Source organism: Teleopsis dalmanni, chromosome 2 (genome assembly GCF_002237135.1).
Source record: "Teleopsis dalmanni isolate 2A chromosome 2, ASM223713v2, whole genome shotgun sequence".
Classification (NCBI taxonomy): Eukaryota; Metazoa; Arthropoda; class Insecta; order Diptera; family Diopsidae; genus Teleopsis; species Teleopsis dalmanni.
Window position 1 is genome coordinate 102480807 of NC_051847.1, and position 15290 is coordinate 102496096.

The 15290-nt window shown below is 30.1% G+C and overlaps 1 protein-coding gene across 2 annotated transcripts; it reads right to left on the minus strand.

The window, feature by feature from the left end:
• Positions 1–793: 793 nt before the first annotated feature.
• LOC119678774 (transcriptional activator cubitus interruptus-like) lies at positions 794–14102 on the minus strand. 2 transcript variants are annotated; one of them, XM_038090823.1, is made up of 6 exons: positions 13998–14102; positions 5415–5761; positions 4743–5359; positions 4156–4617; positions 3892–4056; positions 794–3824 (listed from the first exon to the last, which is right to left on the minus strand). In XM_038090823.1, the coding sequence occupies exons 1-6, from the start codon at positions 14024–14026 to the stop codon at positions 1287–1289; spliced, it is 4158 nt and encodes a 1385-aa protein (XP_037946751.1). In that variant the 5' UTR covers positions 14027–14102; the 3' UTR covers positions 794–1286. The 2 variants fall into 2 exon arrangements, with proteins under 2 accessions (XP_037946751.1, XP_037946752.1); XM_038090824.1 differs by lacking the exon at positions 13998–14102 and adding an exon at positions 6325–6459.
• Positions 14103–15290: the final 1188 nt, after the last annotated feature.

The window sequence follows — 15290 nt, forward strand, 5'->3', positions numbered from 1 at the left end:
TATATATATAAATTAATAATATGGCTTCTTTATGAATATGTAAAGATTAGGACTTTTTCTTAGTTATCAATCTAATTTTAAAAACTTTTGTTTGCGAACACAGAATTAATTCCGACATAAAGAACTCTAGAACCTTTTTCGCATCAGGCCATCTTTAGTAATCTGCCACTGATCATTGATAATTAAAAAATTAAGATATATATAAGTACCATGTAAAATAATGATTTTTATTTTTAAATCAAATTGTAATATTACATTTACCTTTATTTATCGTTAATAATTATATTTAAAAACAATTAATGTAAGTTATATATATGCAAACTAAGTTTTACAGGATACATCAATTATGTGCCTAATACTATGTTCAGATGAAAAGTAGTTATGGAGGTTAAGTCTTAAACTAATTGTTTAAGTCGCAATTTTCCATCCACATCATTTCTTGGTCTAAGTACTTTTATGTACAAGATTCATTTAAATATTAGATTTTATTTTTATATAAATTGTGATTAGACTGTTGTGTTGTATGTTGAAAATAATTTTGGTGTAAACATTTTACATGCCACATACATTAAATTTAAGTTAAGATCTTTTTATTCATTTTCAGACAAAAACAAATGAAAAGAAAAACGCATTTATCATTCTTACCTCTATGAATAAAAATAAATGTAAACATGAGAAAAATAAATAAAAAAAAGGCAGCGCCACAACGTTTTTATATTTATGCATAAAAATCAATGTAAACATAACTGAATGGTATATGTATGTATGTATATGATTTATATAAACAAAACTTAATGAATAAATTGCATAGGAATAAAATTTTAATATAATTGGAAGACAATTTATTTAATATATAATGAGAAATATATATTGTAATATATGTAACTTGTTCATAGCTATTAAAATAAGCGTAGCTGGTGGACAAGAGATACTCTATATTCTAATACTATTTGTGCGTCCATGCAGTTAATACTTGTACTCTTGCCGAGATTGATTCGTTATAATTTAGATTATGAATATCAGAAACAAGACTCGCGAATTTGGAGTTTTAAATTAAATATAATTTCATGTATTATTAGTTAACTCTCTTGGTTTTTGATTTTATTTATCCATTTCAATTTCGTAAATATGTGAAAAATCTTTCTGCATATTAGATCCGTAATATTTTCGCTTGTAGTTCCAAAGTATATAATTGATTTTAATATAAAAAAAATTATTTCCGTAAATCTCTATAGAATTATTAATGCCACAATTAAATGAATGTTGCTATCCTTTTTTGTAATTTGCTATTGCATCATTTGTAAAAATCGATTTTCCTCTAGCAAAGACGTAAGAGATGTTGTCATATCATTAATAATCATATTTGAATTGGGGTGAGTGCTGCTGGTGACATCTGGTTGCATAGTTGATATGTCTAACCAGTTTTGGCAGTTCTGTACATATTCCAAAGTACGTTGATATGTATCAGAATTCATCGTTTCTCGATTAGAACTGAAGCACATATTAAAATTATTAGTAGTAGATAATGCTAAAGCAGTAGTGTTAAGATGTGTAGAATGATTAAAGGCACTCGGATCATTTATTTGATTTACGTTTTCTGTTTTATTGAAGTCAATTTTTATTGTTTCTGCAGCTAAATTTTTAGTTAACGGAGCTGGAGATACCTGAGACTGACTTATGTCACCACATTGAATTTCTTCTTGAGTATTATTATGTACTGTTTGTCCCGGTAAGTGAACTGTTTGCTTTACAATCATTTTCTCTTTTTCCGGACCTTTGTTTTGATGATTTTGAATGGAAAACTCTATACCATTAACGTCATTACAATTAACTTCCATCAAACTGGTCATAGAACAGTCAGTGTCAGTTGTTGAAACTTTTTGCTGTTGAGTTTGTTGTTGGTTTTTGTTAATACTTGAAAGAGGCTTTGCAGATCTTTGTAAAATAAGTTTTTGATTGTTAAATTGGTCATTATTGATTTGCGATGGAGCGGTACATATTTCATACTTGCATTGACTGTAGGAGTTATTAATAGTAGAAATTGAGGTGGAATGTTGAGCAGCATCCGAAGGAAAATTTTTTGCTTGAGTGAATTCTGAAACGGCAAGAGCTGGATCTAAAGTACTGACTGGTACAATTGTGTCCACTGGTTTTTCTACTGCAGGCTTATCCGAAACTTCATTTAAATACTGTACCATTTCATCTGGTAAAACTAATTTGTTTTCAATTAGCTCATCTTCCTCTACTTCAGCTAAAGATACTTTTTGATTAGGATGATGCTCCCGTGATGCAGATAGATCATTTTTAGTGGATGCAGTTGCATTTTGACCTCTGACTTGGGTATTATTTGGATTACTGATACATGACAAAGAATCATTTTGTATAGGGGATAAAGCAGTAAACGAAGGCGATGGTGTTTGATTGCTAGCAATATTTGTTGGTGCAGATTGTCTGCGAATGCTTTCTGCACCTGCAACGAAGTTATTTGAGTGCTTGGAATGCAATAAATTCGGTATGGACAAACGACTGTTTTCAAATAGCTGATGGTTTTTTCTACTGTTTGATGAAGCTTGTAATCTCTGAAAATTTGATAAAATTATATGAGACGATGGTGGAGGAGGTAAACTAATGTTATTGGCATTTGACAATAAAACATTTTGATCGATTTCAGCAGCATTTCCACTATTTATAGTTCCTAAACATGTACTTGAGTTAGCATTAGACAACTGACTTGATCGACGAGAACATCCAGGAGAAATAGGATCATAAAACGAGCTCCCTGCACCTGCTGGACGCATTGTTGATATGGTTGATAAGTGTGAACACTGACTACTACGACGGCTCTGCATACTACAATAGTATGTACTAGCGTTTGAAGTTTGGCTATCTCTACGATTAGTGATTTGTTGCGAATGGTGTGTTACGTTATAAATATTATTACAAGGAAACCGCATATGAAGATCATTTAATAAATTATTTTCTTTTAAGGGCAGAAATTTTGAATATGTGGAATCATTATATTTTACTGGAGTGGACATTACTCCGGGTTCCATTTTTAATTCATTAATTCTTTGATTTAGCTCCCCTATTCCTATACCAACATTTCGATTTATTTCTGGAATATTTGTAAGTGGTGAATGAATCATATTACCACTCTTTGCATAGAGACGACTACGGAAGCTACGCTGCCTTGTTGTAGCTACACAATTTGCACCAACACAGTTGCTATGGGATGGAATATTTGTGCTGCCACCAATACCAACATTTATTGTTGTGCGTAAAGTAATTGGTAGATCTGTGGTATCTAAATCATCATCATAAGTCCAGTCTTCGTCATAATTTGAAGAGTTAAGTTCTTCGCGGCCATATATATTTCCTTCGGTACTATGTGTAACAGTTGTATTGTTATCATCATCAGCCAAACGCGTAGCTATATTTTGATGCGATCGGTTGTATTGATTATTATTCAAAGAACTATGTACAGTGTGAACACCTGGTGAATGAGCCTCTGTTTCCGATTTAATACTGGGACTGGATATGCTCATGGTTCTGCCTGAATAAAAGTCATCACTTCTAGGACTAACATCGATTTGATTCTGTTGTTGAGTTTGCTGAAAGTTGGAACCCATATTGCCAATTTTCGCACGTAATTTGCTATTTGAGTAGTTCCCATCGGTATTATTGTTTCCGCTATCATGATTAGATCCTTTATGCTTTTTATTTGCATAAAATTCAGCTCCATGTACTGTTTTAACATGTTTTCGAAGTGAACTAGGATCAGTGTACCGTTTTGTGCATCCAGGAGCTTTACAAACATAAGGTTTCTATTCAGAAAGAACAATAGATATTTAGTTTAACAAATATAGAACAAATTGGTACTCTTGTACATACCTCATTACTGTGGGTTCTGTTTTGATGTTTTGCTCGATCACTTGCATTACTAAATGCTTTGCTGCACCCAGGATATTCACACATATATGGCTTTTCTCCAGTATGTGAACGTAAGTGAGTCTTTAAGTTTTCTAAACGCGAATATGCTTTAAAACAGCCTTCAAACTAAAAGAAAAATAATATTAACCAAATACAATTATTAATAGTTGAACTGTTAAATAAAGTCAAGTTCTCATTATAACCTATTTAAATAATTACACTTACTGTGCATTTATGTGGCTTTTCGCCTGTATGCCTTCGCATGTGAACTACTAGCATATATTGAGCTTTAAATGGCTTTTCCCCACGTGAACATTCATTCCATCCACAAACAAATGCTTTTTTATTGGTTTGGATATGCTCATTATTTATATGTCGTACAAGTTCTTCCTGAGTAGAAAATTCTATGTCACATTCACGCCAATGACAGTTTGTTTCAATAAAGTCTCCAGGTTCATCTTTTATATCAGTCGTATCTGCAGTATGGCATTCATCTGTGGGAGATGTTGTTGTAGTAGTATTACATTGGATATAGTTAGTTGCAAGCGACGAATTCAGAGCCTTTGTACAACGATGTCGACTGTTATTAACGGCCGAGGCACTATCTGCTTCAACTTGTGTTACTTTGTTTGAAGTTGATGAAGGCTGTTCGTTTTTAGACTTAGAAGTAGGTGACTCGTCGAAATTCTGGAAATTAACTTTTTAAGTTTTAAAGAAATTTCAAAAAGCTAATTTAATGTTCAATGTTTGAGGAAGCTTTTTACATATATGTGTTGACAAAGCCTTCTTCAATTTTAAATAATTTTTATTACCATTTGTTGCTTTGAAGCCACATTACTATTGGCGCCATTCGTTCCCTTGTTACACTCTGTCTCATTAAATGCAGCAACTGTGACATTAGCGGTTTGCAACGGACGTATATTATTGTCTGTTTGGAACATATTTGTTCCTAACAATTGATGTGAAGGGAAAAAACCAGCACTTGCTCTTAACAAATGTGCTTGTAGCTGTTGCAAATGTGGAGCCATTGTGCTATGAATAGGGCTAATAGCGCCAGCGGAAAGATGGCCATATGAACCGCTCGCTACACTACCAGTACGGGAACCATTCATAATAGTTGCCAAAGAATTAGGTGAAAATCGTATCATTGAATTTATATCAAATGAATCTGAATAGGGAGAGGATGAAAGTGCACGTTTTCGGCTAATACTCGTACGTAAGCTGCCATTTCGCGAATTATTTAGACGTGCAGTGCCATCAATGCTGAAATGAAACTCTGTACTAGAAAGTGAGTTAACAGCAGCTGCTGCTATTGCAGTTGCTGGATGTAGTTCGCCTATTGGCCCAATGCTGTGTGCTCCAATATAATCGTTAGAATTAATTCCAAGACCTGCTAAAGGAAATGCAGGTGCACAACTTCCATAAGGATCTGGATAAATAAAACACTTAGTTTAATACATCAAGAAAATATTTCATAATATTACCATGGAAAGAAGACGTTGGACTAGAGCGTTGCAAGGAATATAAATGCTCCATATATGGAATTCTATACGCTGGATGAAAATCATGTGGTTGGGTTTGAGGTGATGGAATGCTACTGGGACGCGAGTGATGATGTAATTGGTGGTGTGTATGATGGCTTAAGTTGTGTTGCCTTAAATTTTGCTGTTCGTTTATTACAATATTGTTTTCAGGGACTAAACTATTATTGTTGAGAATGGTGTTGCTTGTGGATATTGTTGGTGCAGTTGGTTGGACTAAGTGAGGTGGTAGAACAGTTGATGCAGCTGCAGCAGCACGTCGAGATGCTAAGAATTGCAGCTCACTGTAACTAAATAACATAAATAAATAAATAGTTTTTGTATTCACAAATTATAGATAATAATATATTTTAGAATCCAGTTTAATTTCATTCAAAAATTTTTATTGACTATGTACTTATACTTACTTGTTATTTATTTAGTGAGTATATAAAGCTATTTCACAAGTTCTTTATAGAATTAATAAATATTACAATTACGAGCACGTATTACTCATTTAAGTAAAGTATCTGATTAGAATTTAAACCGCTTCTTTATGCAAATCCATCGTACGACGTAGTCTCTATAGACTATGCACAATGGCAAAAAACCAAAATAAGGGAATGGATGAATGTGTTGTACTAAATGTATACGTGAAAATATAACTATATCTTACGTCTTACTTTTGTAATTCGACGAAATATATAATATATAATTCTGTTTCAAAAATTTTAATTTAAAACTATATATATCACGCCTATTATTTTACAAAAATAATATATTGTGTTAAAAAACATTACTGATCATATTATGTTTCAAGAATGAAAGTTGTTTTTAGATTATCTCTTGTTTTAGGTGTAGAGGTTATGCTTACAGTTGCACAGTCCCCTCTGCCCGTATGTGAAATCTGTTTTTGGAGCGATCACTGTTTCTTGTACTTTCGGAAGCAAAAAATGTGTATCTGTGTGCGAACGAATATAAAACGCGCCCTACTACATTAGAAATTATGTAAGTAAATCATAAAATGATGTGAGTAAGTATTCTTCGAATTCAGTACAGACTGAACGGAACGAACCAAAAGAGCGTGTATGCACAAATAAACTTGAACATTATGAATTTAATAAAGACATCATAAATTTTTATTTTGCCTGTGCTTATTTCCATTGCTCAGCAAAATTCAAAATTTGGTATATGGAATTTTAAATCATGAATTTGCATCATGCGCTAAGAAATTTAAGCTTCTTTATAAATGCTGCGCAATGTGATTTCTTCATAACTTCGTTCTTAGTTAAGCTGTGTGCGTGTGATGTCCATACTATACGTGCCTCTAGAAATAAAATTTATAGATACATAAAGTCGGAATATTTAATGTTCAACGAACAAAATAAACAAAACATTGTTTTGGCATATACCATCGTGGATAAGGGCACAATAATTGTGAAAAATTGTTCTTTTTTCAAGCCTTCTCAAATTGATTTTCACCCCACAGCACCAGCGAAATCAGAAACGCTCCACCAATTTTATTTTTTAAAGACTTTGAAAGCTTAATGCACGTGTCTTTGTTTGGAATGTTTAAAGTGCTACATGGTCAGCCTACGTGATATCTGACACATCATACTTCCATCCAAAATTGTACCTAATTCTTCTGCCGGCATTTTCCTGTAGTTCAATCTTTTTTCTAAAGTATTCGGCTAAAACAGTAATTCTAGATGATGATTTGTAGGGTTATACTATATACGTCTTAATTAGTTAGAACTAAAACTTAAGTTTCTTCTGTAAGGTTTTTTCTAGTAATAGTAGGAGCTTTTATTCTGTATTTAGCACTTATGTTACACAAAATGCCCCATCAATTTTTGTAATATTTCACTGCATTGATCGCTTGAATCCCGTTCAAGCGTGGTTGAAAATTAATCTCATCTCAGTTTCTTTATATACATATCGCATACTCTACTGTTTTAATCTTTAGTTTTAGATTCAGTAATTTACACCAGTTATGAACGCCCCTCTTATGTTGTCTTTTCTTCCCGAGTTTTTGACGCTTAATAAACAGGGTACAGTGCCTGGAGTTCAAGAAAGCGCGCCGTTTGGATAAAATGAGAATCATAGTTGACAGTCAGCATGTGGCATGCTATCAGAGCTCTCCGAGCACTACCTATATGCTCGGATTCGTATTTATTCTCTTTCAATAAAATGTATTTCAGATACGACGTATCTGATGCATTATTCGCATATTTTTATTGAAAGACCTTATTTGGGGCATCTATATGTCTAGTATTTTTAAATTATTAATTTCGTAATAAATTGTACAATTCAAATATAACTTCTCACAGAGTTTTTACATGAATTCATTAAGATAAATATATCAAAAGGATATAATAGGTAACGTTTACACACGTTTTCTTATAAATATAGCTTGATCATAGAAAGTATATTTAATTAAAAATGAGTACATTTTAGATTTTAATTATTTTTTATAGTACTTGTTAATATTAGTATAATAGCTGCGAAGTTCTAAGCATTGTAACAATTCAATTACGAGTACTTTATATTGCATTATTTTTAAATAATACTACGTAGTGATTGATAAGAGCAAAGAATTTTGGATTACTATTCGTTCTACTTTGCACATCACAGACTATTGACTTTTCTGAAATACTAAATAAAAAAATATCTCCCAATTATATATTGCAATATCAAGCTTTGTCTATCAAATCATTATTCAAATTTATTATCTTTAAATTTCAGTTTAGTGAAAAATTATAGTCCTTATATCTAACGTATAAAGAATAAAATTATGAAGTATTATATATAAAAATTAAAATTAGAATTAATTATAAAAAAGAATAAATGAATCCAAATAAGACAAAATAAGAAGGCATTAAACAATGTTAAAGTTGAATTAAGGTTTAATTGGTTATCACAGAAACTAAAATAGTGATGTAGTGATGTAGATATCTTCGATGTGGTGATCTGTGATAATATTAATGAAGCCAAAAGCAATGTTAAAATATTTATTATAAATAATCAAAGTTTAAAAGTTGTTGAGAACAGAAACTTTTTGGCTTCAAAAAATATTAAAATTTTCTGCAGTAATAGTTAATCATTTTTATAGAATAACAGTCTGTTGTGAAAAATAATCTATATAAAATTCCGTAATAAACTAAGTATTATAGACATATTTATATAAATAAAATAATTATACGTGCACATTCTCAGAGATATGTTAACTTATGTTCGAACATAAGTTAACATGTTCTGATCTTGAGATAAATTAAGCTCCACTCTTGGAGATGCCCTTCCATAAATTTTTTTATGTTTCAGTTTTGCAACCATATTTTCACCGAAGTCCAAAAGGAAAGCGATTAGGATTGCCATAAACGTAGCTACACCCAATTGCTAGTTGGCATTATTTATGGTTACATCAAGAGCGGTAACTGATCGTCTTTGAAATTCTATGTTTCGGTCTTGATTAATGAAAGCCTATGGCAAACGCTTTTGCTTAAGTAAGTCTAACATTAATCCAAGAATGTGAACTTTTTTGTCGTAATAATAATGCCCTAAAATGCTTGTATTAATTATTAGTTGTTGATCTTAAAACCAAAAAAAGTATAACAAAGGTTACATTTGGACCTGCATCAAGTATTTTAATTCAAAGTAAATGCACCGGCTCACATCAACATTAATAATAATGAAGTATGTTTAAATTTAAGGAATATAAAAAAATACAAGTTTTTAATATATATAAAAGCTCCACCGATAACACGCTCGCATACATAAGATATAGTAAATACTACAATTGTAATTGTACTACTCCTATGACGCACAAGTCCAAATACGAACGTTTTAATCCCAACAACTTTAATATACGCCTGCAGTTGCATTAACTGCAGCGAACGCGACGTGCCTTCCAATAAATCTTTGTTAAAGAATTTAAGGTGTATTCATTTTAATGACAGGGCCTTCGATATAAGTCCTGTATTGTTATTTTTCGACACTACCTCCCAGAACTTAATGTGGGTAATTTACGCGACTTATACTTTTCTTAGATGAAGTACCCATTCCTCAAACCTACTCTCCGAAATAACCCTGATTCCCCGTTACCCGTAACAACCATGATATTCGTAAATACTACTACTAAAAGTCGGTGAAGCAAACATTTGTAAGATCTGTCATCGGGACAAGACAAAGATATGTTATATATTTGTTGATATTTTGTATTTTAATAAGAGAGAAGATACTGCCTGTATTGGGCATGTAAACCAGAAAAAAGTATTAATCATACAAATCAATATAGAAAATTGAAATACTTATACTTATTAGTATACTTATATATATTAAAACACCAATATTAATGCTATCCTTATATTGTTAAGACGCATAAATAAAGAACAAAAATTATTATGAAGTCTGTCTAATTGTGTAGATAACAGAATTGCATGTTCACATTTGAATTATTTTTTCATTAGACTGTAAATTAGCGAATGATTGAAAAGTATAATATAAGTTCAAATACATGTAGAACGATGATTTGTAAAATGTTTGTTAAATACTGTAATTCTAAAAACTATTTGAACATAACTAAGTACACCTTTTATATAAAATACAATACTTCTTGCTTAACAAATACCCATTTTTTCGTAAAAACATAATACGAAGTAACAGATTAATTTAAAAAAAGTTAAGCTTTATTTCAATATTTAATATTATGAAGTCAAGAAATTTCACTAACTTATATTTTAGTATGATCTGGTCTGGATCTGGTATTAAATGAAAGGCTAGCATACACTCCTAACCAAATATTACGTGTGTTGCTAAGACCAGGCCATTTCCTACGAATGACAGGTATTAAAAAATGAAGTGTGTGTAATATATATATGAAAATGAATGAGTATGAAACAAACAACACCAAAATTGTCATCTAAGCTAATGGATATAGTTACAGCATTTCATCTATGCTGATGGATATGGTTAAAGTATTTCATATCGTAAAAAATTCTAGGGGATTTACCCAATTATAGATCCAAAAAATATATATTTCTGAAGGTATTCTTGAAGAATGCGACTTTCTTAACAAAGAAAATGTTATAAAAACTTAAACCTAATGAACAAATGAAGTTTCCGGAACCAAAATACATACATGAAGGTATAAAGATCCTTATTATTTTATATAAATAGCATTCATACTATTTACTAAAACTGTCCTGAACGCTATAAGGACAGTTGATGTTCCTCTCCTTATGACAGCTTTAAAACCTTCACATTTAATTGATTTGAGAGTAAAAATACACGCACAATAGATGTTTGGTCGCAGTGCGCAATATCACAACTTTATAATAATACATGTACAAAATCTATAAATATTATTGCATCAAGTCTGTGATACCAACATCAAACATACAAGAAAACTACTCCAATTTTTAAGTAAAGCACTATTTCAGAATTAAATATGGTATAAACCCAAAAAAAGTTTTGGAATTATAAAATATATTAAAATATTGATTAAATGGTGTCTTTGCTATTTAGCTAAAACAAATAAAGAATGGTCGTTACAGATCCAAACAAACACTATTGATTCAAATGTGTGTCCAAACTTTACATCCAAAAAAGCGTTTTACAACAGATCTTCCACCAACATTTGCCTGTTGGAATATCAATTTAAACAAAAAATTCATATGACAGCCTCTTCGCCTTCATAAGAAAGTTTTAAATGGATGGATATGCGAAGTACAGCAAAGCAGATAATTATGCGATGTCATATAGCAATGGACAACACAAAATTATATTTCACATATATGTCATATCTTGAATAAACTCAAATTCGAACATTACAACACGTCTACACTGGCTACAAACTGGCATAATTTTTATGTTCGAATGCAAATGCGTATTATTTCCGAATTTTGCTGCGAACGAAAGTTTGTATGTTTTATTAAAATAGTGGGAATGTATGCAAAAATTTTGCCAAAATCTAGTCAGTGTAGACGCTGGGTTAAATTGAACACTTCAAATGGTCCACAAGTTGTGAACAAGTTTGCGTTCTGTAATTTTTTATTTTCGTATCGTTTTTTAGAAATATGTTTTACAACAAATATTTACAAATACTTTTTTTATTGTATATTACATATTATTTTTGTTTTATTTTTATTTTACAGCAAACGTCGTCAGCAAACGTTCGCTTAAATTGAATTTAGACAATCTGTATCTAAGGTTTACAAAACTATCTAAAACTTTAAAAAAAAGTATCTTTAAAGTAACTTACATTTTGTCAAAGAATTAAATTTAACAAGATTCCTGATATATGGTAACCTGATATATATTTTTCATAAATACATATATCACATCAAATCTTAGTTTATCTATAAAACTAGCTGTTAATTTCAGGGTAATCTGCTACTCTGGCAAAATATCTAGAGTGTTATAAATGAATCTCGAGTGTTATACATTTTGCTCCAGATTTAAAAATGAAAAATAAGAATTTCACTAAGAATGCAATAAAAAACCATCATAATTGAAAAAATTACCATAGATTTACTAATCGAAGATGCCGTAACTCATGTTTGTATCAAGCGTGCATATAACATAACAAATTAAAGTGCAGAATCCTTCAATTAAATATAATGTTTACTACAATTAAACTAAAGACAGATTTGGGTCGACATTTAAAATATTGAGTAAATGCCCTGCGAAGTGATGAACACTGATAGTAGGAAAGATAATTTTAAATAGTTATAAATGTACAATCGAAGAACATAGTACTAACTGAAAAATGACGAGATATAATTTTCTTAAAACCTGATTTTATTCAATAATAGAACAATAATAGGACCATTATTAGTTGCTACATTTATCGATATCTGAACAACATAAGATTATAAAAGGATAAATAACATTTTTAAAACCTAAATATTATCCAATATCGAAAATTTTAAACAATTTTCTATAAATAGTTTTTTCTTTCTTATAATAAATGAATCTGATAGATCAAACAAAGTTTTATATTTATCTTGCACTAACATTATTTATGAAGGATAACTGTTTCTTAGAGAAGCAAAAACAACTCATCCCTGTACTGGAGTGAAGTGGAAATATGTATTTACAATGCATAAAAACATTCTAAGTTAAAAAACCGAAAAATGCATTGCTTTTTTATTTTAAATAAAAAATAAAAATAATTTTTAAAAGTCAAAATTGCTTTTAGAATAATTCCTAGTTGCCGCAGTAACTTTTATAAAAGAAAAAGTTATATCATTACTTATCTAATATCTGACAAATATGAAATGTTTGTTTCTTTTCAACTAAAAAGTTCTTTAAATATTTGATATTTTTCAATTAACATATTGTATCAATTAGAGTCGCAAGGAGCACAATTATTCGCTCTAAAATAATTATTTAAATAAGTTACATTCCAAAAGAAAGTCACATTTTCATAAGTAGTGACACCGTATATTAGAAATTTATGCATTAGTTAGGTAGATAGAAATAGAGTTAGTGTGTCCATCAAAAAATTCGGGCGGTATTGGTAGTAACCACAAGTGTTGATAGATTAGAGCAGGGTTGTACAATGTACGACCCACAATCCACAACCACGGCCCGCGGATAATATTAGTGCTATATTATCTATATAACCACGGCCCGCGATATATTTTCTACTACAATTACACAAATTTTCCTTTGGTGTACTGGTAAAACTACATTAATTTGTTTTATGGTATACCAAATGAATGAATTTAAATTAATAAATTAATGAAACTAAATTTAACATAACAACCGTATTTTTTTTTGTTGAAAACAACTATAAACGTATGTATTTGTTTGTGCGGCTTTCCAATCTGTAGAGTGAGTTATATTGGCACGCAATTGCATCTGATTTGAACAGCCCTGGATAAGAGGATGTTTTAGTGATCAGTGTATCTTGTACGGAACAATATACATAAAATATATTATATATTTCATATATATATATATATATATATATATATTATATATATATATATATATATATAGATTGCTAGATCTTTGTTGGATTTACGTTCAGTTTTAACGAAATTTGGTGCCATCACCAATTTCGTCGGGCCAATATATTGCTTATCATTAATCTACTTATGACCATTTTTAATTTTTAACCAAGTTAAAAACAATATAGTTTGTATTTAATCCTTATTTTTGTGCCGATAATAGAAACAAACTTCCACTTTAGAACTAACAATTCCGCTTAACAGAAATATTAACTATACATCAGTGGAGGATTTACTTTGCCGACACGTGCAATTGTCAACAGATGACCTCAAATCAAATTATTACTTTTAAAAATTTATACTCGTATTTACTTTGAATTCTACCATACACATTACTGACAGTACATATTGTCTGCATTATTTGTAAAACCTAAGATCGAAACTTAAGTCTCATAAACTTATGAGTGTTAATGTAAGAAATAATTGTTGACTAACATTAATTGATACATGAAGTGAAAACTACACTTGTCGTTTTTGGCCAGATGAATGTCTAATTGAATTAAAAATTTTAATGTAATTTCGATATACTTACGCCAGCGGAAAATAGGTATAAGCATCCATTTCTAACACTTGATTTATATATTCTTTCTACATATATGTAGAAATTAAATAAATATATATATATTTATATATATGCGTGTAAATATTTTGTAATTGACAGTTGCTGTTTAAGTTTTATCAAATCATTTTAACGAAGTATTTATTATTACACTTTTACAAATTTTTAAAACTTTTGAAACTTTCACAAATATAAAAATTCTTAGGTATCACTGCTGCATAAAATATATTGCAACCAATTATTTATTTATTTATTTATGTGTCTTATTATTAAAACAGAAGTAAATACAAACAATTAACTGAATATTTTTATTGTGTTAATTATTTAAGTGAGCGCGTTACAGACACCGCACAACATAAAATCACGAATTACGAAAGGAAACTAAATGTAAGTTTTTTAGATACAATTTTGTATCTTACATCTGTTTCTCCAGAGATCTTAATTTCGCACAACATGACATTGTTTACCTAATTTTTCTACAAATTTGTCTAGATTTCATATGCATGCTACAGAGAACCATGATTACTTAATATATCTTCAACTTTCAACCGAAATTTAAGAGTAATAGTTAAGACTTTCGCTTGTACTCAATAAAGAGCTGAGCATAAATGATATGCAATAATGCAATATCAGAGAGCGAAAAAAGGCATAGTCTCGCTCTTGGAAGTGAGGCTGAATGCCATTATGCGTAAAATTCTGAGAACATATAAATTCATTAGATAAAAGATTTTGTATATACATATATATATAGATATATATTTATATATATAATATTCTTGTGCATTTGTATGTTCTTTGAATTTGATATTAATTATAAAATTTATTTCAAATTTCACCTGTAAATCAATAGATTTACAATTTGATTTCCTTCGTATATTATCAATTCTTTAATGTGCACTCAATGCAATGTTATTAAATCGGAAAATATAATAAATCAGAGACGAGAAATGCAGACAATATTAATACAAAAACAAAACATACTATTAAAGGACTCGTTTTAAGATATGTATGTAAGTGGCTTTACTCAGCGCTGAAACACAAAATAACTATAGTTATTATGATATCAGAGCTACGCTCTGCCATTGCTACATACATACATATGTACATATATGGACAAACTTTAAGCGTTATTATTTATACTTCAATAATAAGAAAACATTTTTCATGCTTTCGTAAAAGAGTAGATTTAAACCAACTAAAAATGAGTAAGATCAGTATGTGCGAATGTAATCTGATATATGCTTTGATATTTTGAAAGCATGTATA

Bases quoted from the DNA above. Each gene is read 5' to 3' on its own strand.
- LOC119678774 (XM_038090823.1), bottom strand. From the start codon at position 14,026: ATGGATGCTTATACCTATTTTCCGCTGGC. The intron at 5,360-5,414 runs GTAATATTATGA...TTATTTATCCAG, and splicing joins TCCAACGTCTTCTTTCCATG to ATCCTTATGGAAGTTGTGCA. The intron at 4,618-4,742 runs GTAATAAAAATT...GTTAATTTCCAG, and splicing joins TGGCTTCAAAGCAACAAATG to AATTTCGACGAGTCACCTAC.